Source organism: Solea senegalensis, linkage group LG6 (assembly GCF_019176455.1).
Source record: "Solea senegalensis isolate Sse05_10M linkage group LG6, IFAPA_SoseM_1, whole genome shotgun sequence".
NCBI classification, from domain to species: Eukaryota; Metazoa; Chordata; class Actinopteri; order Pleuronectiformes; family Soleidae; genus Solea; species Solea senegalensis.
In genome coordinates, this window is record NC_058026.1 from 1,556,148 (window position 1) to 1,582,148 (window position 26,001).

General features: G+C 41.0%; 2 protein-coding genes across 5 annotated transcripts; one reads left to right on the forward strand and one right to left on the reverse strand.

The window, feature by feature from the left end:
* Positions 1-2,343: 2,343 nt before the first annotated feature.
* On the reverse strand, positions 2,344-7,723 carry tmx2b (thioredoxin-related transmembrane protein 2b). The gene is made up of 8 exons (XM_044028097.1): positions 7,426-7,723; positions 6,204-6,264; positions 5,976-6,089; positions 5,472-5,548; positions 5,281-5,387; positions 5,140-5,205; positions 4,712-4,841; positions 2,344-3,992 (listed from the first exon to the last, which is right to left on the reverse strand). The coding sequence occupies exons 1-8, from the start codon at positions 7,612-7,614 to the stop codon at positions 3,813-3,815; spliced, it is 924 nt and encodes a 307-aa protein (XP_043884032.1). The 5' UTR covers positions 7,615-7,723; the 3' UTR covers positions 2,344-3,812.
* Positions 7,724-10,625: 2,902 nt separating this feature from the next.
* Positions 10,626-24,279, forward strand: LOC122770878 (dual specificity testis-specific protein kinase 2-like). 4 transcript variants are annotated; one of them, XM_044028069.1, is made up of 11 exons: positions 10,626-10,819; positions 12,895-13,457; positions 14,953-15,074; positions 16,194-16,242; positions 16,313-16,459; positions 16,997-17,079; positions 17,955-18,045; positions 18,138-18,221; positions 18,750-18,836; positions 19,337-19,433; positions 20,229-24,279. In XM_044028069.1, the coding sequence occupies exons 2-11, from the start codon at positions 13,251-13,253 to the stop codon at positions 21,392-21,394; spliced, it is 2,133 nt and encodes a 710-aa protein (XP_043884004.1). In that variant the 5' UTR covers positions 10,626-10,819; positions 12,895-13,250; the 3' UTR covers positions 21,395-24,279. The 4 variants fall into 4 exon arrangements, with proteins under 4 accessions (XP_043884004.1, XP_043884007.1, XP_043884006.1 ...); XM_044028072.1 differs by having other exon boundaries at positions 13,220-13,457; XM_044028071.1 differs by lacking the exon at positions 10,626-10,819 and adding an exon at positions 10,826-10,945.
* The last annotated feature ends 1,722 nt before the right edge of the window (positions 24,280-26,001 follow it).

Here is a 26,001-nt window from a genome sequence, read left to right on the forward strand (position 1 = left end):
CTCCGTTTAATTTAAAAGAACAAAACGAAAAAAGCCTCATGTGAACGGCCCCCGTAACTCCTCAGATTGACTGCGAGGCTAAACTGAACTGGATTATCACGCCTCAGTAATCCTGCCTGGAGAAACCACAATGCGACCTGAACTCGCCGAAAACCAGAACCAGAACTCACTCGCCAACACTGGACACGTTTTATTGGGAACTCACTGGCGGAAACACAAACTTTGACCTGGCTCGTTTTCTTTTTTTATCCTCATCGTAGCTCAGCAGGTAGCATGAGGCATTAGCATGGACGGTCGGGTCTGGGTGTTTTTTTGTTTTTTTTCTGTTGTTTCATTAAAGCAACACAAGGCGTTACCACTGCCAGGGTCTGGAGCGAGATCTCCACCGGGGCCAGTAGTCTGGATCTGGATCAGGGTTTTTACACCTGCACCTGTAACGGAGGTTCATCGCATTTCATTTCAGTGTGGAGGTTTTAAACATTTCACGCTACAGGAGTCCGATCAAATACAAGGCAGAGTCGTTTAAAGGGATCGTTCTGGTTTTTATGATGTGTGGTTTGTGTAGTCGGCTTAAGACTTTCGCTGAGGAAAAACAAGCTAATCCACACCTGCTTAAATCTACGACACCTCAACAACATGTTTGCTGCTTTATCTCACTGTGACGCGTATGGAAACTGACGTTTGTAAACCACTCGCTCTCCTGCACCAAAGTCCATAGAGAAAATGGTCATTTTTAGCTTGCAGGGAAACGGGAGCTGCCGATCCACGGCTCCCTCCTCTGGTAAGTTTATGTGACTTTCTTCAACCAGAACGGACAATTTCAAACTCTGAAGTCATGAAATAACACAATTAAACGTACAAGTAGAGGCCGAAGTTGGTCTGAAACGCCTCTGTGTCGTGACGTAAAATTGCAGTTTTTTTCCATGGACTTTGGTGTGGGAGAACGAGTGAGCTACACATTTCAGGTTACAGTTGAAAAGCAGTGAAACAGAATCTTAGCAGGTGATTAAAATATATTGTGACCAAACTGCGTTAACGTCAAATAGAAATCTTTTGGTGGAAATACAGTAATGTTTTTTTCCCCAAAAAATTGCATCATTCAAACTGAACAAATTAGTGGTATGTTTCTCGCAGTAGACACGGCACGACTGAACACGCTTAGTTATTTAAGATATCTTAACTGGCTGAAATATCCTTTTTTTTTTGTTATTCCCCAAACTTCGTACACTTTTTAAAGAACATTTACGCATTGTGTAGCGACTAATTCACAGCCGTATCTATGTCGAATTGGCACATGAACTTTAATGAGTGTTATTCAAAACAAACAGCACATAAATCAGTGGTAAAAGTTTGTTTAGGGACCCAAAAATAACCTCCCGCGACCCATCTGTGGGTCCCGACCCAGTGTTTTTGAATCCGTCTTATACAACCTGAACTGTCCCTTTAACGGCTGCCCACGTACAAGCATTTCAGCGTTGTTAAACGACGTTGGATCTTCAACGTTAAACTCTATGAATCTCGCCAACGTCCAACAAAATGAGAAGCGTTGGTGTGGAATTTGATGGGCGGAACCACACACTCATGGACACGCCTCTTCAGTGTTGCTGCTAACGTTTGACAGGAGGGGAAAAAAACAAACTCTTTGATTGATTTTTGTTGATTTAATCCTAGATGTGAATATGATTCCATGTTTGTACAGGACGATGATGTGGTTTTTTTTTTTCTTTTTTAAATGTGGATTTCTTTAAAAAAATAAGAAAAAGAAAAAAAGTGGACTGCAGCATGAACAAACAGGAAGTGAAGAAACAAATCATGTAAAGAGAAAAAAGACAAACTCACAGAAAAACAAAGAAATTAAGTGTTCCAAGTCTTTTTTTTTTTCCTCATGTATTTAATTTGAAGTTGTTTTATATGGATTTATATGGAAAAAATATAGCTATTGATAAGTGAAGAGGTTTTTACTATTGACTCAGTGATAAAGGAGAGCTTGTGTTAGTGTCAGAATGGTGGTTGGAAAAAAAACAAACAAAACAAGAATAAAGCAGCCCACGTGATTTGGTTTAAGTTGTTTGTTGAGACGCCGTCTTTGATTCACATCATCCATGTGTTTCCTCATTACACGCTCATTAGAATAAAAGGGGAGTGGAATGTCTGCGAGCCTGGTTTCTACCATTTAAATCACGTTTATGTATTTCAGTTTTTTACTTTGGCTGGCGTTGGGGAGGGAAAACAGATTTAAGCCACGTAACAAAAAGGTCACATCATCAATTCCTTAGTTTAGTTTTCCGAAAAGTTCTGACATTATTTGTGTGCAATGAGAAAGAAACGCGTCGTGGAAACCCGTTCATGTGCACATTTTTATTGCATGAATAATAGAACAGACTTTTTCTGACAAGGTTTTTTCCTTGGAGCAAATGTACACGCGAGCCTCGAAAACGCGACATGATTTAAAAACAAAGAAGGGACAAACATCACAAATAATAAATCAAAGATTAAAACGACAGTGGGATCAATAATCTAATTGAAACGGTGACACAAGTTAAAAAAACTGAAACATTTACTGATTAAAGAAAATTAAAGATAAAATCATAGTGAAGGCAAATTTTATAAAAGCAAACATAATCCTGGAATGTGGTTTGTTTGGATAAAAAAAAAACAAGCTTTCAGTGCATGATTGTGTTATCTGATCTGAAGAAGCAAATCTATTTAACCAATTCTTCAGCAGGATGAGTGACATTTCCATCAGCAGCAGCAGTCGTGTTAATCCAGATTACAGTTAATAAAACCCCACATTAGAGGTGATAATTCTTATATATATTCATATTCAGACTTGAAGTCAAAAGAAACCTGTTGGCCTCGTTCACATTCTCATATTCACAGCTACAAATGAAATATAAATATTAATAACAGAAATGGACGCTTTAAATAAATGATAACAGAAATATTCAGTAAAAAATGTTCTGTGTTGGATTGGAACCTGTAATCTTTGTTTATAAATGTAGGCGGAATGTTGGTAAAAACATTCATTTGAGGTCAAATATTATATGGAATCCATGACGACAGGGAGATGTAGGTTTATACTGTACTGGGTTTCTGTTGGTACCTTTTTTGTCCTTAAGGTGACAAAAGTAACTATTTTGTTCTACGCCGTGTACCGTTGACGTTATAGGAACAGTCCGATACGATACTCTGGATACTTGGTGTCAGGATATTGATGCAATAGTCGGTATCAGTCCGATACAGGTCAGAATCACTGGATCAGATATTGTGCAGATAAAAATGTAAGAGACGAAGTCCAAAACGTAAGTAAAAATAAAAAATTCATTTTTGCTGAGTAATGTTATGGAGTTTTTGTATTTGTTACACAGTCAGGCACAAAAATGTGTTAATGACTTTTGATACTTAAGTACAGTAAATGTAAATAGACTTTTACTTAAGTACTATTATAAAAACAAGTGACTTCAACCAAAGTCATTTTCTGGTCACATACTTGTACTTTTACTCAAGTATCCATTTAAGGTACTTTATACAAGACTGGTTGTGACACTGTTAATGGGAATTAAGTTAAAGTTAAAATAATGACTAAACACAAAAACAACAAACTAAAGTGTCATCTACTCGGAATTAAATTAGTCACAACAAAAAAAAACAAAAAACAGCTGCTTCACTCTGTCTCCGTCTCCACTTCAGTGCTTGATTCTGCTGACATGTTTAAAAGTAAAAAAAACGTACATGTGATGAATCACAGGCTGGAAATGTTTAATTCTCAACAAGCTAAACGCAGATGTGGAGGAGGAGCTAATCAAACCATCTCATTTGTCCTTCTTGGATTCCGTCTCTTCCATGTGGTCATCGCCGTCTTGCTGATCCGGCTCCTGCTCCTCAGGAACCGGTGGGAACCTGGACTGGTTCACTTTGTCCTCCTTGTTCTTGCTGAGCTTCTTGGACTTCTGGTAGAGCTCGTTCAGGTTGAACTCTCGGATGATGTTCTCCTGGTGCGGAGAAGGAACACACAAGCGTTACTTGAGTAAGTTTGGAAAATGCAGTCATTTTTTTAACATTACAGTTTATAATGGGTTTCGATGGGTGTCTTTTTTGTACTTAAGGTGACGAAAATAACCATTTTGTTCGACATTGTGTACCGTTGACGTCATAGGAACAGAAGTTGACCTTTTAGAAAGGTCCAATTCCAAAAAGGAATTTGGATAAGAGTGTAAAAAAGCCAGAAATTTGCCAGAATCAGGAGTTAGTGTGGCTCTATGGCAGCGGCCAGTTTAGAGCTTTTGAGTTTGGAAAATGCAAATGTCATTTAAAAATGTAACATAAAAATATGGTACGATAACCCGTCGGGATGCAACATTATCGTCAATTTTAATATTGCAAAGATGTCAAAAAAAGCTTGTGAAAGAACAACTTTGGGTAAAAAAAAAAAGGTTATTCAGTGTGTAGAATAGGAGGTGTGTAAGTCAGTGAAATATTTCATCTAAAATTGGGATGTGAAACCGTTTGGCTTTAAGAAAAGTAGGCCGCGTTTCGATTTTGATAACATTTCCACTAATTGTTCAGCCCTTTTTCAGATGCACAAACACAACACCAGAGTTTCCCCCAATTTGAGTTCTTTCGTTGTCCTAAATCAGCAAATAAACATACTAAAAGATCTCGTTTTCTCCAGATACCTGGCTGCATATGTGTATGTGCTGTGTCAGCTGACCTCAGAGAAACTCCAGGACACTGCTCTCCCCTTCTTGTCCACCTGGGGGCGTCGCATCACCTCCTTCCCTCCCTGGAACATCACCAGCGATGGAAGCTGCTTGGACAGTGGAGACGCAGAGACCTTGTACCTGGACAACATTCAAAGGTTTAAGGTTTTAAATCAGCAGTAAAAAAAAAAACAACGCTTATAAAATCTCTGACAGAGACAAACCTATTAAAGGGATAGTTCAGGGTTTGAGTTTCGGAAGCGTGGTCATGTGAGGCACGAACACATAAAATCTTCTTCAAAATCCTCTTTATCTCGCTGTCAAACTGCCTTTTCTGGACTGGAAACTAACGTTTGTGTCACCTTTGCAAACCACTCTCTGTGTACCAAACCCCATAGAGAAAATTGTCAATTTAAGAGTAGACGATCAAATGTCTTACTTCTTGGTAACGTCTCCATAACGTCCAATGTCCACTTTGCCAAATTTGAGACCGGCACAGTTATACCTGAGAAAACACAAACGACTACAGTTACTCTCATTCAGGATTTCACTCGGTGCAGACAGATGGAGGGAGTCTTACTTGAGCGAGAGATCGGCATAGACCGAGGCGAAGGACTGACATTCTGGAGACCAGCTGGCAAAAAACTCCACGATCCAAGTCACGCGACTGTCTTTGTCCAACTCGTCCTACACACACACACACACAGAGTCAGATCTACGTGCTTACTCAGTGATCACACAATCGCCAGTATTTATACCGCCGATACTCACATCAATGGTTTTGTCGCTGAAGTATTTGATGTACTCTGGTCCCATGTACAGAGGAGGTTTACACGTCATCAGAAACACTGAAACACATCAGAACACAATCGTTAGACTCGCAGAACTGGAGCTACAATTATCATTCCACAAATTCTCCGTTCTTCAAATGTAGGGGATGAACGATATTAGACTTGAAATTGGATTTTTTTTCCACTTCACTGGTATATATCAGTAGTTCTTGGGCCGATAGAGATACCAATATATATCCACGTTTCTCCCTGAGCCCAACTCCTTCATTGTCCGTTTAATCGGTCAAACCTTTTGGGCTGCTGTATAAATACGTCGGCTCAAGATGGCCGCCTTCATAAAGAAAGCCCCCCCCAGAAGTCATTATTTCTGAGAATCCAACAACCGGTGGAACGCACCACGTGTTTTCTATTTCAAAGCGATTATATTACATTTCTGCCAATAAAAGCGATATTGGTCCAGTGTGTGACGCTCGGTTGGACTGACCGATGCAGAGCGTGAGGTAGAGCAGACCCATCCTGATGTCCAGTCTGAAGAACAGGATGACGTTGGCCACTTTGCTGAACAGGATGATGTTCCCCAAATGCTGCTCCACCGTTACTGAAACAAACACAGAGACCCTTAGTAGTTGTGTGGTCCACCTCTCCCCCACAACCCCACCCCCCACCACAGAAATCATTTATTTTGCAAACAAAACAGAAACCATCGACTCACTGGCTCGTCTGTTCTTCATCATGACGATGGCACTAAGAAACATGAGAATCTCCACTTCTCTCTGGGAACACAAATGTAACATGTCTCGTTATTATTAACTCATCAAATTCATACTGGTATCGTTTTATTTTCTCTGTAGACTTGACGCGGGGAGTGAGCGCTGGGCTAACTTTAGTTTACAGCTAAAAAACAGTCTGACGAGGAACTAAAGCTGCAAATGTATTCTTTAGCCCTGTTTATACACCATGTTTGTCCGTCTTCTGCGTTGGTACGGATGTTTACTTCCTCTAGAGGGCAGTGCCAAGTACCAAGTTGCAGGGATCAACAGGCCTTTTTTGTGCTTGATCTGAAATAGACTGAAGACGAGCGGCTTTTGTGGCGGTGGAACGTAAGACCACTGAATTTAAGTTGTCGCATTAATGGGGAATATTACTCGTCGCTGTTGCCAATGAGAGAGATCAATGACGGGACACATTTTCTATATCTCTGTATGTCCGCCGTGTCTTGAGCCCTGGCAGCCAGAAGTTGCCTCTTTGTCTTTTTCCCTGAGTGCAGGATTGATTCTATACTGCACCCCACAATTTCTCTGTGGTATTGCTCCATTTCCTACATCGTCATAAACTCCCCTGCTGGGTGCACAATAATGGACAAAATGAACACAAAGTACAGGCTTTGTCCACCTTTACTATCCTGTTGTCACTGACAGGATTTGGCATGTGTAAATCTCACTACCATAACTCCTAGACTAACTCCTTTCTGGAAGATTCTACTGAAAAAAATACAAAAGTTACTGGAAAGCAGAGAAATGGAGCTTTGCGTTATTGCGGTAGCTCTCAGGACTTCTTCCAAAGTTGAAATTATCTTGTAAAAAGAGGGCGGAAGAACTCACTCACTGTTTTTTGGCCCTTACCGACACAAAAACAGAACTTTCCTCATGCGACTTGTTTCCTTTTTAGATGGTAAAAAGTATTTTAGCTAGTTAAAATGTTGATATCTGATTACTGAAGTTGAGAATTGTGTTTATCATTAAGAGGAGAAAAAAAAAATCCTAAATTGGCATCAATTATCGGCCATCGGTTGCCCGAGTTCTGAAAATCAGCATCGGCCATTGAGGAAACCCCCACATCGGTCGACCTCTAGCCTAAAGCCTGACTTTCTCTGTAATCTGTAATTAAAAGTAAAATAAATAAATAAACAAATAAAAGCAGTTTTAATCACTGACCCAGTCGAAGTCGCAGGGGTTGCCGTCCTCTCGCTGTGTGTCTAAATGGTCGCAGACGCCCGGCGTCTTTCTGACAGCTAGAAAGGCTATGGACATGAAGAGGGACACGAGATAATACGGCTTTAGCAGCCATTTGTACACCTGCGGCAGGTGATACAAGAAGGCGAACAGCGGCGTTAGCAGAGCCATTTGTTCGTTTATTAAAGCGCAAGGTGAACCCCGAGAATCGCGGGGGGAACGGCGACGATGCTGCGGTTAGCTTAACGTAGCTAGCTAAACGCTCAATACAGCTCGCTCCTCAAACGAGCACACAGATATTCCACTTCCTGTTTGACTAAAAAAATAAAAGTCTTAGTAGCGCCATAGCAGACGCCGTATTTGCAACACATCGTGTCAGGTATGTATTTAAAATGAGTGTAAATCAAGTGGTGAATTAAACACATCGAGACATTTAGTCTTAACTTGTCGTGTCACCTAAAATGAACATAAGTTTGCTTTTATTTTAAAATTCGGAGAGACAAAACTTCCGGCGGAGGTTAATCTTCACAGCTTTTGTGCTGCAGACACACAAAAAATGTGAGGAAAGAATCAGTGAAAAGGGAAGGAAAGGTCAACGAGGACGAATCCTGTGTGGCTTATAACGCTCGTTACTCGGGTTACCTGAAGTTCCTTTGCGTATTAAAGGGAGTTCTTTAATATTAACAGTAGTATCGGACAAATACGTCATGTTTAGTGGCAGCTGGGTTCAAAGTTAAAGGTCCAGTGTGTAGCATTTTAATGTCTGATGACATTCCTCATACTTTATAGACGGTTTCAGTCTGGCCATATGTGAGCGCATGTGTGTTTGTGGTTTTGTGAGGACCAAAAATCGTGTAAACATACGGAGTGAGGACATTTTGGCTCGTCCTCGCATCTTCAAGGGGCTTTTGGGGGTTAAGACCTGGTTTTAGGGTTAGGTTTAGAATTGGGTTTAGGTTAGGGATCGACACTTAATTGTGCGGGTTAGGTTAGGGTGAGGGGTTAGGGAATGCATTATGTCTATGAGGGTCCTCACTATTAGTGAAGTGCAAACGTGTGTGTGTGTGTGTGTGTGTGTGTGTGTGTTATACTGTGAGTCATCACAATAGTGTTTAGATTTCTGGATTATGAGGTCATTGTCTAAGATTAATAATGCAAGATTGCACTTGGGCTGAACAATTCAACATTTCCTAGTAAAAAAAAAAATCAAAACAGTTTGAAATAACATGATAAGGCAATATTGAATATTCTTTATTTTAAGCCAGTCAAGAAAACTGCTGTACATTATTGTTAGAAATAACATCTTTTAGTTTTCATTTTCGAGTAAATAGTTAATATTTTGATGGTGTGTAATAAGGCTCCATCTGTAAACCTATTAAATTGTAAATATTAAACAGATGAACCTTAATGTAATTCAAATTGCAATATATCTTAAAATATATTTATCCAAGTAACTTAAGCCTAGTTTGGACCAGTGAGTGCATGAGAACACAATCAGTGACCTGTGACTTTATATAAAATTGGATGCTGTGTCTCTACTTTTCTGCACAAAAATAAAGAGCCATACAATAAATAAAACAACCAACAACTAATAAAATCAACATAGAGTATGTCAGTGGGCGTGGGGGGTGGTGTTGCACCTCCAAATGAAACCGAGCCCTGACGTCATCCTCACCATAAACACTGACCTCACTTTATCTTATTTTTATTATTATTTAAATTGATCAATAAATAAAATAGTTTAATGTTAATATTGAGTCATTGTAGCAGTTTCCACAGATACCACATCCTTACACTATCTTCAAATCTTTAAGACTAATCTGCAGATATTTAAAGGAGAAACATCAACATTATTTATTTATTTGTCCATCTGCGGCTCAGCTCCATCATCACTTCTTCCAACGTGCACAGGAAAAGCGTATCACGGGGGGGGGGGCGTGATGGTGGACCGTCACAGTAACATCCTCCTTAAATCTTTATTATTTATTTATAACAAAATTATCTGATCACACTTCTCAGTTATTACTATCACAGGAATAAATCTAATTTTAAAAATTATTATTATTATTATTATTTAGTGGAAATATTACTGATTATTTGTCCTTATTTGTGTTGAGATCAAAAAATGTGCGCTGCCACCACTTCCGGTTCATCATCTGATCCTGGATTGGTTGAACCTCAGAGAAGCTGAGTGTGAACAGATCGAGTGTCAAACTCGAGTTGGTGGAGGCGTACAGGAAGTTACAATAATTCCAAAACAACAGTATAACATCTGGCACCTTCTTTTTGCAGTCTTTCTGTTTTTGACACAAATTTAACTATCACTTTTATTATAAATGACACAAACACATCTGTGACTGTGTCCTATTATGCTTAGAAATCACATAAAACAAGTGTATGTTGGCTGCGAATATTTCCTATTGCTAGCTCAGGCTTCCTTCCAGGTTACAGTTGTGTAAAACCCTATATCCCTGGTTTCCTCTCACAGTTCCACTTCAAACTGGAGGGAATTTTGGACTAGAATCCAGGATTGAGGAACCAGGAACAGGTCACCATGGACTGCAAAGTGTGATTGGGAACTTTGAACAGTGGAGGGCAGCATCATAACACTCTTAGTGCTGGAATTTATTCAAAGAAGAGGTTTGAAGCCTAGTGTCAAGCAACCTGTTGGATAGAAATTCCATTTAAATCAAATCAATAAATACAAAGACAAAATTAAGTAAAAAACATAGTGTCTACCAGAAAATTATATAGTAATTTTTATCTTAGGTCTCTGATTTAAAGTACCAACTGAAAAGCATAATAAAGATGAGCGGGGACTCCATACATTGCATTTATCATAAAATGTTGGCAACGTTATACATACGTAAATGATTTATGTATGTAATCGTTGCCAACATTTTTACATCAAAGGCATGAAACGGCACTTTGATGACTTTGATGTCAAAGAAGTTATCAAAGGACGCTTGCCTTGTATATAAGCAACCCCGTCAAGAAAACCGTTGGACAGTTTGACGAGAGAAGAGAGACGTTATTTGCCTTTGCTCGCGCTTTTATTTTGGAAGTCCCGAGTCGGCAGCGATGTGTATTTAGAGTCGGTGCTTTCATTTAATTTTGAAAGTCCTAACCCTCCAGGTCTGAGAGGCGATACTCGACTTTTGTTGTGAAAGACCAAACAGGAAGTGTCGTCGTCGTCACTACTGTGTCAGTCAGAGTCGGTACTCGGCCCCAGGTAACGGCTCCCGTGGTGAAAGCAGGAACCCAGACGGGATTATCAGCGGCAGACACCTGAGCCCCGTACCCGCCTCCAGGTCACCTGCAGCGGGCGGAGCGCCGCGACGGTTCCCCCTGCGGACCGACGTGAGGAGAGTGAGCGGTGAGTCGTCGTCTCCATCCGTGCAGTCCGCTCGTCATTGACAGCTCCCGTTATCCACACTAGCCACCCGGCGGTTGTAGTCCGTTGGTCCGGAGAAATACGGGGTTATCTCCGGTTCACTCGGCGGTGCGTTAAATATTTACACGGCGCGGTTGTTCGCAAAGATGGGGAAACATGGTTGAATGAGGCCCGTGGTAGTGATTTGATGGCTGAGCGGTTGAGGTCCATGTTATGGCTCAGTGTTTCCCCTGTGGCCTCTTGGCTACAGGCTTTACTGTCAGTGTCCAGCAGGCATTTAACGATATCAAAATATCACGATACGGTACTTTTCACGATGTCGTGATAGCGTTTTAACTGCAGCTGAATAGACTAGAATAGAAAATTATGCCTTTTTTTGATATTGTACAAGGTAAACAAATTTATTGTGCTATTATAATGTTGTCCACAGTCAAATATTTATGTTTTTTGTAATAGTATCACAATATTTATTGCGATATTGTGGATCCTTGTCCACAGTAGGATATTTATTGCAATACTGTGCTATTATTGACCGTTCGATATATGTATATATGTTGTGATAGTATCCACAGTACAGTATCTTTTTTTCTCTATATTTTGGTAGTATTGATGTTGCGATAGTTATAATAGAACAATGTTTATAAAGATATTGCGATAGTATTGATGGTACAATATTTATCGCGGTACTGTGATAATGTCTACAGTACAATATTTATTGCCATGTTGTGATACTAGGAACAGTGGAGTGTTTGTTGAGATATTGTGCTATGATTGAGGATTCAGTCTTGATTGTGTTATTGTGATAGACTACACAGTACGATATCTATTGCGATACTATTGACGATATTGTGTATTCACAGTATAATATATTTTTGCAATATTTTGATTGTTTTGATGGTACAGTATTTGTTGTAAAGTTGTAATAGTCATAATGGTACAATGTTTATTAAGATATAGTGAGAGTATTGCCGGTCCAAAATTTATTGCGATATTGTGATCGTATGCATGGATTAATATTGCAGTTTTATTAGATCCATTGCTTTTCAAGGCCACAGTGGTCAGTTCTAAATTTGTTCAGTCCTGTCAGAAAATCATCGGAATTATTTATTAAACCACCAAATAAACAATTTTCTGCAACTCGTTTATAAGTAAACAACTGTGTGCCACTCTTCTTGGTTAGCTACCAAAAAAATTCTCATCACCTTGCACGACCTAACTAGTGTAAAGAGAAGTAGTGTAAGGTAGCGAAAAGTACAGCATTCATTGCGATATTGTGATAGTATACATGATATTTATGGCTTCCGTGATTCAGACAAGTTAGCTTACCGTTTTTATATGATATGCCATGTTTGTAGTCAAGCTGGGATATGCAAACTGTTGCTGGCAAACTTTGCATTCGACTTTTTTAACGCCATCTATTTTTGTAAAATGCTGCCACACTGTTGATGTCTTTGACATGGATGTTAGAGGAGGACTGACTGTAGCCTAAAATGAAACGCTCAAAATTAAATAAAACCACTGGACGTTCTTTAATCTTTCTGTCTCCTGTGGGTTCGGCTAATCCAAAATACTGAAAACAAGGGGGGTGTCCTCTGAAGACACCCCCATTAGCTCTTGGTACATTCCTCCAGATAAAATCAAATTAACCATAGACTGTATGAAATTAACACGGCAAAAAGTCGACTTATCAGAATTTGAGTCGAACCAGAACGTATCGACCAGTCGACCGGGACTTTACAGCCCTAGTCTACGTGACGTTAAACGTCATGGTCTGCACGATGGTCCATTAGGTGGCGTGGTGCACGCTTGGTTTGGTCAAAAAAGACTCCCCCATTGCAGCAGAAATCAGACGTATTGTCTTGACACGTCACGATAATGTAACATTTGTTCTGGCGATATCATGAAACTCACAACATCGTTACATCTGTTACTTGTGTTGGCCAGAGGCGGTGCTGTTATTGCTGTTGCTGTTGTTGTTGTTGTTGTTGTTGCTGTTGTGTATTTTGTTTCCTATGATAGCTTCATAATAATAATAATACTGTGACGTTCTCACGCAGGCATCTTTATGCGGCTGCAGCGTCGTCCATCTTCACAGCTCCATCCGCATGAGGAGATGTTGGAGGTAACCGAGGCTCCTCACGTACAGAGATGCTGAAACATCTACGCTCGCTTTGGGATTGTCCAAACCTTGTGTTGGAGTTAAGGTGGACTCGCTTAATGTGGCATTAGATGGACTTTTTTTGGAAATCAGAAGATAGTACTAGATCCTCGCTCCGGGGGAAACCTTCAGTATCCAATTATTGTGATGTAATGATGGTGGGCGTCACTGTCACATCATTCCTCAGGACTCCTATAATCTAACAGAAGCTTTTTTTGGTTCAGAGTAACTGAAGCGTGGAGGTCACCCAGCACCATGGACTACCACAGCGAGTGCTGCTTCTGCGATGCAGATGATATTCACAGCGGTCCAGATGAGCCGCCACTCCACAGCGTCCACGCGCCCAACCGCATCCGACCGTCCTCGTACAGAGCCCTGAGGAGCGCCGTGTCCAGCCTGGCCCGTATCGACGACTTCTTCTGTGAGAAGATTGGTTCGGGCTTCTTCTCAGAGGTCTTCAAGGTACGTGGACTTGTCTGATGAAGAACATGTTTTTTTTAACTCAAACTTCTGGTAGATTTTGCTGTTCACGTATGACAGATGCAACGGGAGATTATCTTGGTTGGACAGATTCATATGATAGTGTTTTCCAAAACTTGAAAGTTTGGGAGCATTTTACCAAAATAAAAGAGGAGAATGTGCAATGGAACTTGCTTTCCATGGTAGGACGACAGCGATGCACGGGCGCCTGAAAAAGAAGCGCGTTGTTGCTGATTAAATTTCTGACGAAGAAGTACAGTCGTCTCGGTAAGCTAATTGGCTAGTTAGCTGGTAAAATGAACGTCAAGAGTGAGCTACTTACTTATAGCTATAAACATTAATATACGATTTTTGACAGGAATTGAGATTGCGATATGATTCGCGTTATAACAGGGAATTGTCATTTTTACGTCATTATTCTCATTGTCATTGGAGAAACATTTAAAGTGATTACTGTGTGATATTTGTGCAGCGCTGTGAGAAACACATATGTTCTCTTCAGATCCGGACAATAATTCATCTAAAATGATATTTCGACACATATTTTGGCTTTAACAGATATTGCGCCTCCTGTGATTTGAAAATTGCTGAACGCCGTATTGCGACTACGATACAATTTCGATTAATTGTTCGGCCCCATTCCCAAGTCTCTTTGTTTTGTTCACGCTCAAAAATCATTCAGTTTTAGTGATTTCTTTATCACATGGAGCAAAGAAAAAAAGAAAATATTCACATTTAAGAAATTCAAAAATCTGAAAATGTGTTTTAATTTAATAAAAACCCTCAAAACAAATAACCGATTAATCGTTGCAGCCCTAAATGTCTCATCATTTCCAATCCATTGTTTAGTAAATTAAAAAGTTTTAATGATAAATAATACAAAACAAGTGCTTCACAAGTTTCTGAGAACAAAAATTCATACTCCAAACAAATACACAAACACACATCTGATTTATTTCCGCACACAAATGCGATTTTCTGTCCTGCGTTCACCTTCGTGTTTCATGTCTGATTTGATTTGATTTCTCACATTAATTAAATTATGTGGTATTATATGATCGTGTGTACGTATATGTGCGTGCAGACGGTCAGCCGCCACTTCAGTAAATGGCTCCGTGGATTTGTTGTGGATCAGAGCGAGTGATGGGGAAATCCAGAAAGCCTATTAGTGCCCCACTATTAATACACACACACACACACACACACTTGCAGGTCGAGACATCGGCTAAAGTCTTTGTCACTGACCTGTCGAACGTGGACATAGATCTGCTTCACCTGCCTGAGACCAGGCTGTGCTCACTGTTAGTGCCCCCTGGTGGACTACACGCTAATTACTTCAGATGCTGTGCTTCCCAGCTGGAACTTGAAGGGTTTTCACTGAGGCTTTTCTTTGAAGTGCAGGTCATTGATTCTGTGTTTCCAGCTTGCGTTTGGACTGAGAACATTAGCTCCATGTCCCACTGTGTTTGTCGTGCAGGTGCAGCATCGGATCACCGGGCAGGTGATGGCGCTGAAGATGAACAAGCTGGCGAGCAACAAGGCGAACATGCTACGAGAGGTTCAGCTCCTGAACAGACTCTGCCACCCCAACATTCTCAGGTACACGTACGTCAAAGTCTGTAGAGATACAGAGGTCTCAAACTCGTGTTAGAATGTTAGAATGACTTACATCAGGGCCCGAGCACGAATGTGCCAGGACCAACGGCTCGTGGTGAGTGTGTCAGGTTTACTGCAAAGTTTCTTGAAGAATTTTTGGGGCGAGAGAAAGTGGCAAAATTAAAAAATGCGCTCAGTGCTACATTTTAAAAAATGTTTCTATCGTGGCTAAGTCGCACATAGTTGTTCCAGTTTTAACTTTAACGTAAACGGAAGTACATGAAAATTCTCACAGGTCAGCGAGGGCCTACCGTGACACTGTGCAGTCCTGGTTTCTGTCTGTTTTTGTTATTTATCAATGCATTTTGCATCATAATTGTGTGTTTTTTATTATTGTGAGCTATACGTCAGAAGCCGAGACTGTTGCATCGTTATCTCGTGATAACGACTTATTATCTCGTAATCTCCACATAACAGAAAGACTTTAGTTTTCGTGGTGTCACTGCGCTGGTTAACGTGATTGTCCTGACTTCAGCCTACAACAGCTGCCACTGTCTGGTCCAGCTGTGTCCCAGGGAGGTGAAAATGGCAGATCACATTATTGATCAACGCACCAGGATGTACTCCAGTCAAGGTCTAACACAGGCAGAAACTGCACTGTGCCTTTCTGTTAGAGACCGAATTCAGATTAGTCGTCATCATTTCAGCAGAAGACTGGCCCGGTTACAACTCCACAGGCGACGGTTAAGTGATCCTGCTGAGATTGTTAACTTCATCAACAACCAGATAAGAGGAGCGGGTCGTCTCCATGGTGACGAATGATGCAGATTGCCTGGACTGCGCGTTACTCCAGACATGGTTCAGGAGGTTCAGTCACATCGACCGGAGCCGATAACGTTGTATGCACTTTTTTCCCCGTGTGAAAAGCGCACGTATGTTTGTATTCGTATCGCTTATCGACACGAGCTTAAATGGAGCGGTACATCCTCCGTCATATAATGCTAACAAATTCAGAGTTTGGATCGAGCCGACGGTTTGACCTTTCACATCAGAGACAGAATTTCTGGTAAAAGCTCAGCGTTTAACTTAAAACATAACATCACCATATCTTCTCTTTCTCAGGTTTCTTGGGGTTTGTGTACATGAAGGTCAACTCCACGCTCTGACTGAGGTAAAGTTGGAAGAGCAGTTGCTGCGCTGCTGACTTGGTGCAGTAACTGTAACAGTTTCTCTCTCCTCAGTATATAAATGGAGGAAACCTGGAGCAGCTGCTGGACAGTGACCTGTACCTGTCGTGGGGCGTCAGGATCCGTCTGTCTCTGGACATCGCCCGAGGGCTGCAGTACCTGCACAGCAAGGGCGTGTTCCACAGAGACCTCACCTCCAAGGTATTGAAAATAGGGAACTTTTTCACTTCTGATACGATACACTTCCGTTTTCGAGATTTTAGAGGCAGTCCGATATAATCCGATACTCGTTTTTTGGCTGATATCGGACCGATATCCGATGTCAATATCGCATCGGGACATCCCTAATTGAAAATTCATTTAAAGTTCAGTGTGTGATTTTTCAGCAGGATTTATTGAACCTACTGCCCATTAGTATGTTTATATAAGTGTATAATCCCTTTTTTTTGTTTTTATAGAATTATAATGAGTCATTTTCATGTACTTTACCAAGTTACATGTTTTAAAGAAGTCCGCCATCTTGTTTCGCCATTTTTCAACGGTAGAGAAGCAAGCCTCTTTTACAGTTTGTAATCTGACCATTAGATGTCACTATCCTTGCACATTAGCCCTTGAATAATCATATTAGTCCTATACTTTATTGCTTTAGTAACAGTAAATTATTGCAAACGTGTTTTTAAGCCGTTCTCTTCCTCTGTAGAAAGTCAAACTCTTTGTTTTCCTGTTTCCTTTTTGTAGAACTGTCTGGTTCGCTGCGATAACGGCACGTTCACCGCCGTCGTCGGAGACTTCGGCCTGGCAGAGAAAATCCCAGATTACAGGTCAGTGTGAGCGTCATCTTCTTCTGGACATCTTTGGTTATTACTTCAAACCGTGTGATGCGCGTCACGGCGGAATATTACGTTTTTAAGGTTCACATTTTAATGCAGGTAAAACCAAATTTATTTTATCACTTATTATCTCTATTATCTCACTTATTAATATTATTATTATCTCCACTAATAATGTTCCAACTATTGAAAGAGTCTCAGAATACAAATATCTTTGAATTTGGATGCATGACAAACATCATGTGTCTAATCTGGTAAATAAAACAAGACTAAATAAAACTTCATTGCAGGAAGAAACTCATTGAGGCAACTTTTATGTCAGTTTTAGATTCTGGAGACATTTTATTCAACTCCAGAGATTTATTACAGCGACATCACTGTGACCTAGATTCCACAGTTGAATGGCCCTCGCTATCTAACAGGCGTGATAGACACTGGATTTTAGTTATTGTTAAAGCTCTCACTGGTCTCTGACCATCTTATATTAACTCTTTAATATCTTTTAATGCAAGTCTCCATCATATACACGTTCAAAGGACTGGCTCACACTGCAGGTTCCCTCCTGTTTTCCTTACATTGCACGTAAATAGATAAATAAAATAACATTTTAAATCTTCTCCTACAGTAGAATTGCACTTGTGTGCTCATATTATATAAACTTTTTTTATTAATGCAACAAGTCAGGGCTGAGTATTAATATTTTAAAGGCTGTAACGAGGTTAGAGAGATCATCCAAACTTAGCTGAATTTTTTGCATTAGTTTTTTTGAAAATCTCGTTCATAACCAAGTAAACTGAAATCTTTCCAAACCAATTTGGGAATTGTGTAGCGATACCCAGCTTGTTTTTTTTGTTGCTTGTTCGCAGCGATGGTTCGCTGAAGCAGCCTCTGGCCATCGTGGGTTCTCCGTACTGGATGGCGCCCGAGGTTCTGAGGGGAGAGCTGTACGACGAGAAGGTAAATGAGATGAGAAGAAAGAGAGCAGATGAAAAGAACGCTCTGTGTAACACATTCTGCTAACGGCGATGTTTGTTCTCTGGTGTGTTCAGGTGGACGTGTTTGCGTACGGTATCATCCTCTGTGAGATCATCGCCCGCATTGAAGCCGATCCTGACTTCTTACCCAGGACTGAGGTAAGAATCTGTTCATCTTAGGGCTGTAGATTCGGGTTTATATGTATTTTGTCACAATGAGCAAAGGATTTTTGAGTTGTTTTGTCCATAAAAGTTTAAAAATGCTTTTTCCCAAACCTCCATAAATGATGTTCTTCAATGTCTTGTTTCGTCCACAAATGAGAATTATTCACTTTTCATGATTTGTTTTGTTGGATGAAGCAAACAAAAGTAGGAAATGTCCACATTTAGGAAGCTGAAAAGTCAGCTTTAATTGCTTTAATTACTTTTAATCAATAATCAAAATGGGTGGCGATTCATTCAGTAATCTTTGCAGCGCTAGTTCGTTTATTGTCATAACTGACAGAGACGTGTCACTATTTTTACAATTTGTGGTGAATAATGAAAGAATATTCAGATGAACAAAGTGGCTGCTCCTCAAAAAACAAACTGGATATCAGCAAACATTCTGTATGTTTTGGAAAATCAGCACAATCGTCATTAGAAAAACTCTGTTGTGTTTAAATGCTGTTATTTCTGTGTTTGTAGGACTTTGGTCTGGATGTGGATGCGTTCGAGAACATGGTTGGAGATTGTCCTCCTGAATTCTTCAGCCTCGCTTTCACCTGCTGTAACGTAAGTACACACACACACACACACACACACACCTAACCGTGCCTAACCATAACCCTAAAACCAGGTCTTAACCCTGAAAAAGACCTTTACAGTTGTGAAGAGCAGAAAAAAATGAAAAAGAGAGGTTTACATTATTTTTTGGACACACCATGCTTTAGATCAGTGATTCCCAAACACTGGCTTGGGGCCTACAGATGGGTCACAGGAGATTTTTTTGGGGTTCCTAAATGTAGTTTTGTGAGTTCAGATTTAAATGTTTGTTTAAATAATATTTTTTTAAAAACGGAAAAACATCTCTTTGCTCTCACATATATTTTACATATAGGTATATACATATATATATATATATATATATATATATATATATATATATACACATATATATATATATATATATATAAATATGTATATATACATATATAAATATGTATAGATGCATATGTATTTCACAGCTGTCTGACGCTCTAATGACAATCTTTTTTCCCTCGTTGCGTTTGCAGATGAGTGCCGTGCGGCGTCCCACCTTCACTGACATCGTCCTCACGCTGGAGAGCATGGAGACGGGAGAAGAGCCGCCGTCAAAGTCCATTGCATTGGGTGAATACAAGAATGACATGAGTTTGGCTTTTTTTGAATAAACGCCGCCGTGTGCAGGATCATCAGAGCAATCGTTGGCTGTTGAGGTTCATTTTAATACTTTTTACAGCCGGGCTATAACCGCGTCAGTTTCACCGCATCTGACAAACCACGTTCAATAACTGCAGTGCACCACAGGAAGTGCTGGGGGCAGTATACCCCTTTCTGCCATTGTTTACACGGACAAACAAAACAATGAATGGAATAAGTGAATGTAGTCAGAACTCGGAAACGTCTGAGCTTCAGTGTGTTTTTTGTTCCACAGTAAATCAGCCGAACACTCAGTACAGTTCCATTTTTAAACGTAGACATTTTGTTACTACACAAAATACCACGGAGAGCGTCATCGTCGTCGTTCTCATCGAGATTTTCTCCTTTTTCTTTCTCACAGAAGGTACAACAGACTCAGGAAGGAAAGTCCATTTTCAGTCAGGGATGAGTAGGCCTAGTCTGCCCCCTAGTGGATTAACACTTTAATCATCCAACCCCGGAAAAAGCAGGCAAGTGATGAACGGCAAAGATTAGACATTGGTCTGCACACCGCACTCGGTGAAGCAGATGCAGCTCACTCGTGCAGCAGAACCCGGCGACTCCATGGCAACAAAGTCGCTCAGTTGGCGTCACTGCTCGTGTTTTATCAAAGACAGATTCCCTCTCTTTAGGCCCATCCGTAGATTTTGTGCTCCTGATCCTCCTGCTGTCCACGTCGCAGGGAGGTTTCATGTCACTCAATTTTCCTGTTTTTCTCTCGCTCAGATCCGGTGTCAGCAGACGTCAGTCCGTACCGACGCCGCAGTTCTCCCTGTCGCCTCGGCGACTCCAGTCAGCAACAACTTGGCCTGGCAAGGAGCCACTCGGACATGTTGCCCCCGGCAATGCTGACCCCTCCCCTGCTGGGGACGCCCGCGAGGGTCAACCCCTTCTCTCTGAGGCAGGACCTGAACGGGGGGCGGTGCAAATTCCTGGACACACCCAGCAAGTCGGTCATCTCCCTGACCTTTACGCTCCCTGCCCCACGTGACCCGTGCTCCTCCCCACACCTGCTCAGAGGGACGCAGGGGATTCGAGCTCTGCACAGGAGGTGCCAGTCCCTCCCCTGCACCCCCGAGCTCGGCCGGACGATGGCCTCGACGCCAAGACACACAGAGACGAGGGAGGACGAGGACTTCAGAGTGGTGGGGAACGTGGAGGTGTTTGAGAAGGAGCATGAAAGGTTTCTAGAAGAAAATGTGGACATTACTGAGAGGAGAAGGTTGTTAAAGGAGGAGGAGGAGGATTCAGGACTTCCTGTTGATTTGGACATGGTTTCTCTGGAGCGCCTGGAGGAGGAAGAGGAGAACGTACGTCTAGCAGAACCCATGGACTGCACCAAGTCTCCAGAGGCAGCAGAGGGAAACCTGGACTCCACACTTGGAAGACCTCTGTCCACCTCCTCCTCTTTACGGACCAATGGTTGGCAACTTCCTGTCTCCAATGGACCGCCCTTCTTTCCCCCGCTACTGCGAGTGGACAACAACAACGGTTCAGGGCTTGTGATTGGACAGCAGGTGCAGCGGGGCGTGGGCGGCCGGGGTAACGGTTACAGTGGCGCCCAGTTCCTGTCCTCTGACCCCAGCGGTGGACCCGCAGAGCAGGATGATGTCATTTCCTGTCCGGGCTGCTGCCTGGTGGGCCTGAGTTTCCCCTCGGTGTGCCTCCGCGGTTCAGCCGCCGTGCCCACCCCGCTACGGAGGGCCTCGTTGCCGCGGCAGCGGCCCTACCGCAACCTCAACGGCACCATCACCGGTGGCGGCGCTCTGTCGTCGACAGCCGCTGCCACGGCAACCAAAGCTCTGCTGTGCCGCGGCACAAACGGTCTTGTGGTAGACGGGTCCTCGGTGCCGCGAGAGCCGGGCCGCTCCCTCCCTGAGGCGCAGACTTAAGCGAAGAACAAGAGATTTTTGGTTCTGAATTTGTGACCAACACGAGGTTAGAGTGCCACCTGGTGGAATGGAGGATTGAAACGCAGCACATCGCTGTCATGGTGAAGAGAGCAAACAGCTGATTGAACAGCTGATCAAACAGCTGATCCAGACAGAACATGTGGTTTGATTTACTGCAGCTGGAAAAAAAGAGCAACTTTCTCCTTGTTGAACCAAACCCAAGAGTTCCCTCTGTGCTGGCTTCAAGTTTATCCGCTATCATGGAATAATAGTGCATGGCTCATACAGTTAGATGAAAAGGATTCGAGATACAGGGTTTTTTGAATGAGGTTGTATGAGAAACAGACACATATTCATTACAGCGCTGTCGAGATTGTGAAAATGAACTTCTATTCATCTTTACTTTGAATGTTTCTCAACTTAAAATGTGTGAATTTTAATGATCTCCTCCCGCTGCGCCAAAGTCCATCGAGAAAATCAGCAGTTTTACATCACAGCACACAGGAGCAGTTGATCGACTGTTGCCGCCAATCAGTACGTTCAAATTTAATTTTTTTTACTCAGAGGTTTAAAATCCTTTATTTGGATTCACCTAAGTGACACAACAAGGCAGCAGTAGACCAGCGGCTCCTGTGTGCCTGCGAGCTAAAAACACAGATTTTCTCTATGGACTTTGGTGGAGCGGGAGGCGAGTCCTCAAATCCAAATATTTATTATAATATTTAGTTTATGGTTAAATAAAAGTTGAATTGTCACGTTGTCACAATCTCAACATCTGTGTAATGATAGTCACACTGTAGTTCTGAATAAATATTTTTCATGATAGCAACACTCCACGGCCAAAATGGGAGAAAAAAAACCGTGAAGCTAAAATCTGCTAAAAACTTCTTCTCGGCTCAGGAAGTCAGCGCCTCATACGACCGCCGTTCAAAAAACATCAACTATCCCTTTATAATATACCTCCTATGTATTGAAAACTTGGGTCTTATTTTTGTCGTCATGTTGGGAGCGTTACACCCACCAAGATCAAGATTAAGCTGAGATCTGTAACCATGGTAACTTAAAAACTAATGTTTCTTGAAGGAACAGTGTGTGACATTTAGGAGGGTTTATTGGCATAAATGTAACACACTACTCGTAAGGATATTTGTTTCCGTGCGTAATCGCTGCCTGTTGCAGTCTACAGTCTCACCATTAGATGGCACTACTTCTTACACACTGGATCTTGTAATATAAACGATAGCAGCAAACGTGACAAAGCTAAGACCCAAGTTTACTAATATGTAACATACAGTAATAAAGAGGGATTTTTTTTATTTTCTTTTAATCTATTAGTACTTTTTTACTGTGGCGTGGGCAGGACATTTTATAATCCACTGTCCCTCCCTCGCTTTATGGAGGAAAATTGAAGATGTTTTTGATTAGCATGTTAGCCCTGGAGGCTGTGGTGTCTCTCTGCAGGTCCAAACACAGACCGAATGTAAAAACGTGTACGCAGTCTTTGAAGCCGTTTTTTTTCTTCATTAATTTAAAACTAGACGACGTCTCCTGCTCCTATTGGACGATACTCAATGTCAGTCACAATCATGTGTCGCACTTTATCATGTGTTTTCCTCTAAACAGTGTTTACTGAACATTTTAACAATTGGCAGAGTCGCCCCCTGGTGGCTGTTCAGTAAATTGTTACGCTGGGAAGACGGAAGAGAAGCACATTTGATCGCAAAAATAATCAAAATCATAATAAACAAGTGTATTATCCCAATCAAACATTTATTTTATCTGTCCAATATCCGATCGACTAGTATCGGACACAGCGATTATTTGATAACGATAAAAAAAAACCACAGTGATGCAGGAATTCATTGGCCCCAAATTCTTTGATCTCTAAAGTTACAGTGTGTGGAGCTAACGAGATGCGTTCAACGACCCTGGTAAATGTCAACACTTTTTACAGGATCTATAAGCAGGGGTCTCGAACTCAAAATGACCTGGGGGGCCCCATAAAGCTTCTTGTCTTGATTCTTTTTACTATAAAACGATTAGTCACAGAAACTGATCAACGTTTTTATAATCAAGTGATGATGTCATTATTATTTTTATTCATTTATTTTGCACTAAAGTGACAGTTGAGATAGAAAAAGGATGTAAAAAAAAAAAGATTCTGATGATATTTTTCCATGTCGTGCACTTACGGAAGCTACGCCCACATTTTACACTCGCTCTGTGGTCGGACGACAGAAAACGACAGACGTGAATGTGGTTTTACTTCTGAGACTCGGTGTGACAGTAGGTCCGTAAACACGCGGCGTGCGCGAGTGCTGAGTCGGCACTTTTTCTGCCTGTTTAACTGGTGCGATGTAAGATACAATTCATATTTATAAAACGAATAAAGATTTACTTACCTTTATATTTATTTACACTTATTTATTGACATTTTTATAGCAGCTGACCTGTGTGTGTGTGTGTGTGCGTGTGAGAGACAAACACTGATATCTTTAATTTTCAGGAATTTGAAGGGTCCTCGTCATGTGAATTATTTTATTTTGCACTTCAGTTATTTATGAGAGCGTTTTGCAGTAAAACACCAGGCTTTTATTACATTTCAAATCTGTGCTACTGGTGCTTTTATTGTTGCTTCTGGCTCAACAAACGTAGTTTCCCCTTCACTTGTATTATTTCCTCTTGTACAGATCATTCCACACACACTGTGTGTGTGTGTGCGTGTGAGTGATGAATAACCTTTTTTTTTTTTTTTCTAACCCCATCATTTGGTCTCATGTTAAACAGCGGTTCTCACTTTATTTCAGTGTTTTGTTCTTCGATACATGTAGAAACTCTGCGTGCAGTAATCTGGTAATAAATAAAGACAAATATGGTTGTGCCCACTCTGTTTTCTGTTGTTTTATTATCACTCGTGCAGCATCTGCTCAGTATGTGCCTGTTTTGTGTGTGTGGGGTGGGTCACGATTTATTGCAATATTTTGTATGCAGATCTATCTTGTCTTGTTTTTGTTTTTTTTTAGAATATAATTTTTAACATTAAACTTTTTGTGGATTAGCATAAAAAAAATCTATTGCTAGATTTTATTTATTAATTTTAAATTTGCAAAAAATACATTCACATAAAATGGAATTCTATAAACTACAAATGAAAGTGGAATACTAGATATCAATACCAATTAAACAGAATTAATGTTTCTTAAAGAATTAAATGTATATAAATTATATATGTATAAAAACATTTACTGTGTATAAAACTGGTATAATTGTCCAAATGTATGTGTTGATTAAGACTTAGTCTTTTCTTTTTTTATTAAACTAAAATTGCCTTTTCTGAGGTTAAACTGAGGAACGTGACGTCACGTGTGTCACACTTTTTCTCTTCCCTCATTGGACACCGGCTCAGTTCGTGGTACCACACACACGTTATCAGGCACTGTTCACACGCCATACATGTAGCACGACAGCTATACGCACCGCGGAGAAACAACAGCGCCTTCATCACCACTAACACCATCATCATCGTCATCGTTACAGCTGCAGTTTTTAAATCTGCTTCGTCATTGATTTCCGGTCGCGGATCGATGGGCGTGGTCTGTGATTGACAGGTGCGCGTCCATTTTCTTTGAGTCGTTTTTCTCTCCGGACATGAAGAGGAGCACCGGCCACTTTATTAGGTACACCGTGCTGTAGGTTAAAACATATCACTACCGAAAAACCTACATATGTATATGTAGGTTTTTCTGTGGCTCATCAGGAAAGATATGTCATGATGTCAGTTTGTTTGTTTGCTGTATAATGTGTTTTCTTTTTTTTTTTATCTCCATTTGATTAAATCTAACCACAAATTATATAAAAATGTACGTGATTAAGGCTGCAGTGCATAACTTTGTGGTGATTTTTTGTTATTTTTCTTCCTCTGTTTGGTCTCTGAGAACAGGAATTGGCACTTTTCCATCATACAGTTCTAGCACGACTTGGCTCTACTCGACTTGGTTTGGTATCAGACATGTTGTTTTCCATGATTTCATAGCTCCTCCTCACCGTGGGCGGGGTCGCCATAGCATGGCTGCGAAAAACTGCTGTGATGTGGTTTTATACGCGACACAAACACACAAACTAGTGACCTATCACAAATATGATTTAGCAAATATTCAGCATTGTGCAATATCTTATTGTGACTTAAATTATCGTGATAATATTGTATTGTGACGTCAATATTGTGGTCCTATATACAGGCCTGGCGTTTAGAGTCGTTTTGGTTTCATATGTGTATGTGTATATGTGTATAAGTCATTTCCTGAATCGATTCTGCGTTTATGAAAACCCTTTTTGAAGAAGACAAAGAAAACAATTGTTTTGGGAAATTTCTGCTTACGTTCCTGAGGGAGCGTTTGTTTGTATACAGCAGCAGAGCAGGGGCGGGCAAACTGCTGAACAACCGGGATTTTGTGAGCAGTAGAACTTCTGACACTTTTTCGTGGACGCGTTGTTGTGTTTTTAGTCAAACTCCAAACTCCTTTGTACTTTCTCTCTCTCCACATTCAGGTCAATGATGACACCTCGGTATATTGTCTGACACCTCCCTATCCCTAACCATATCACCA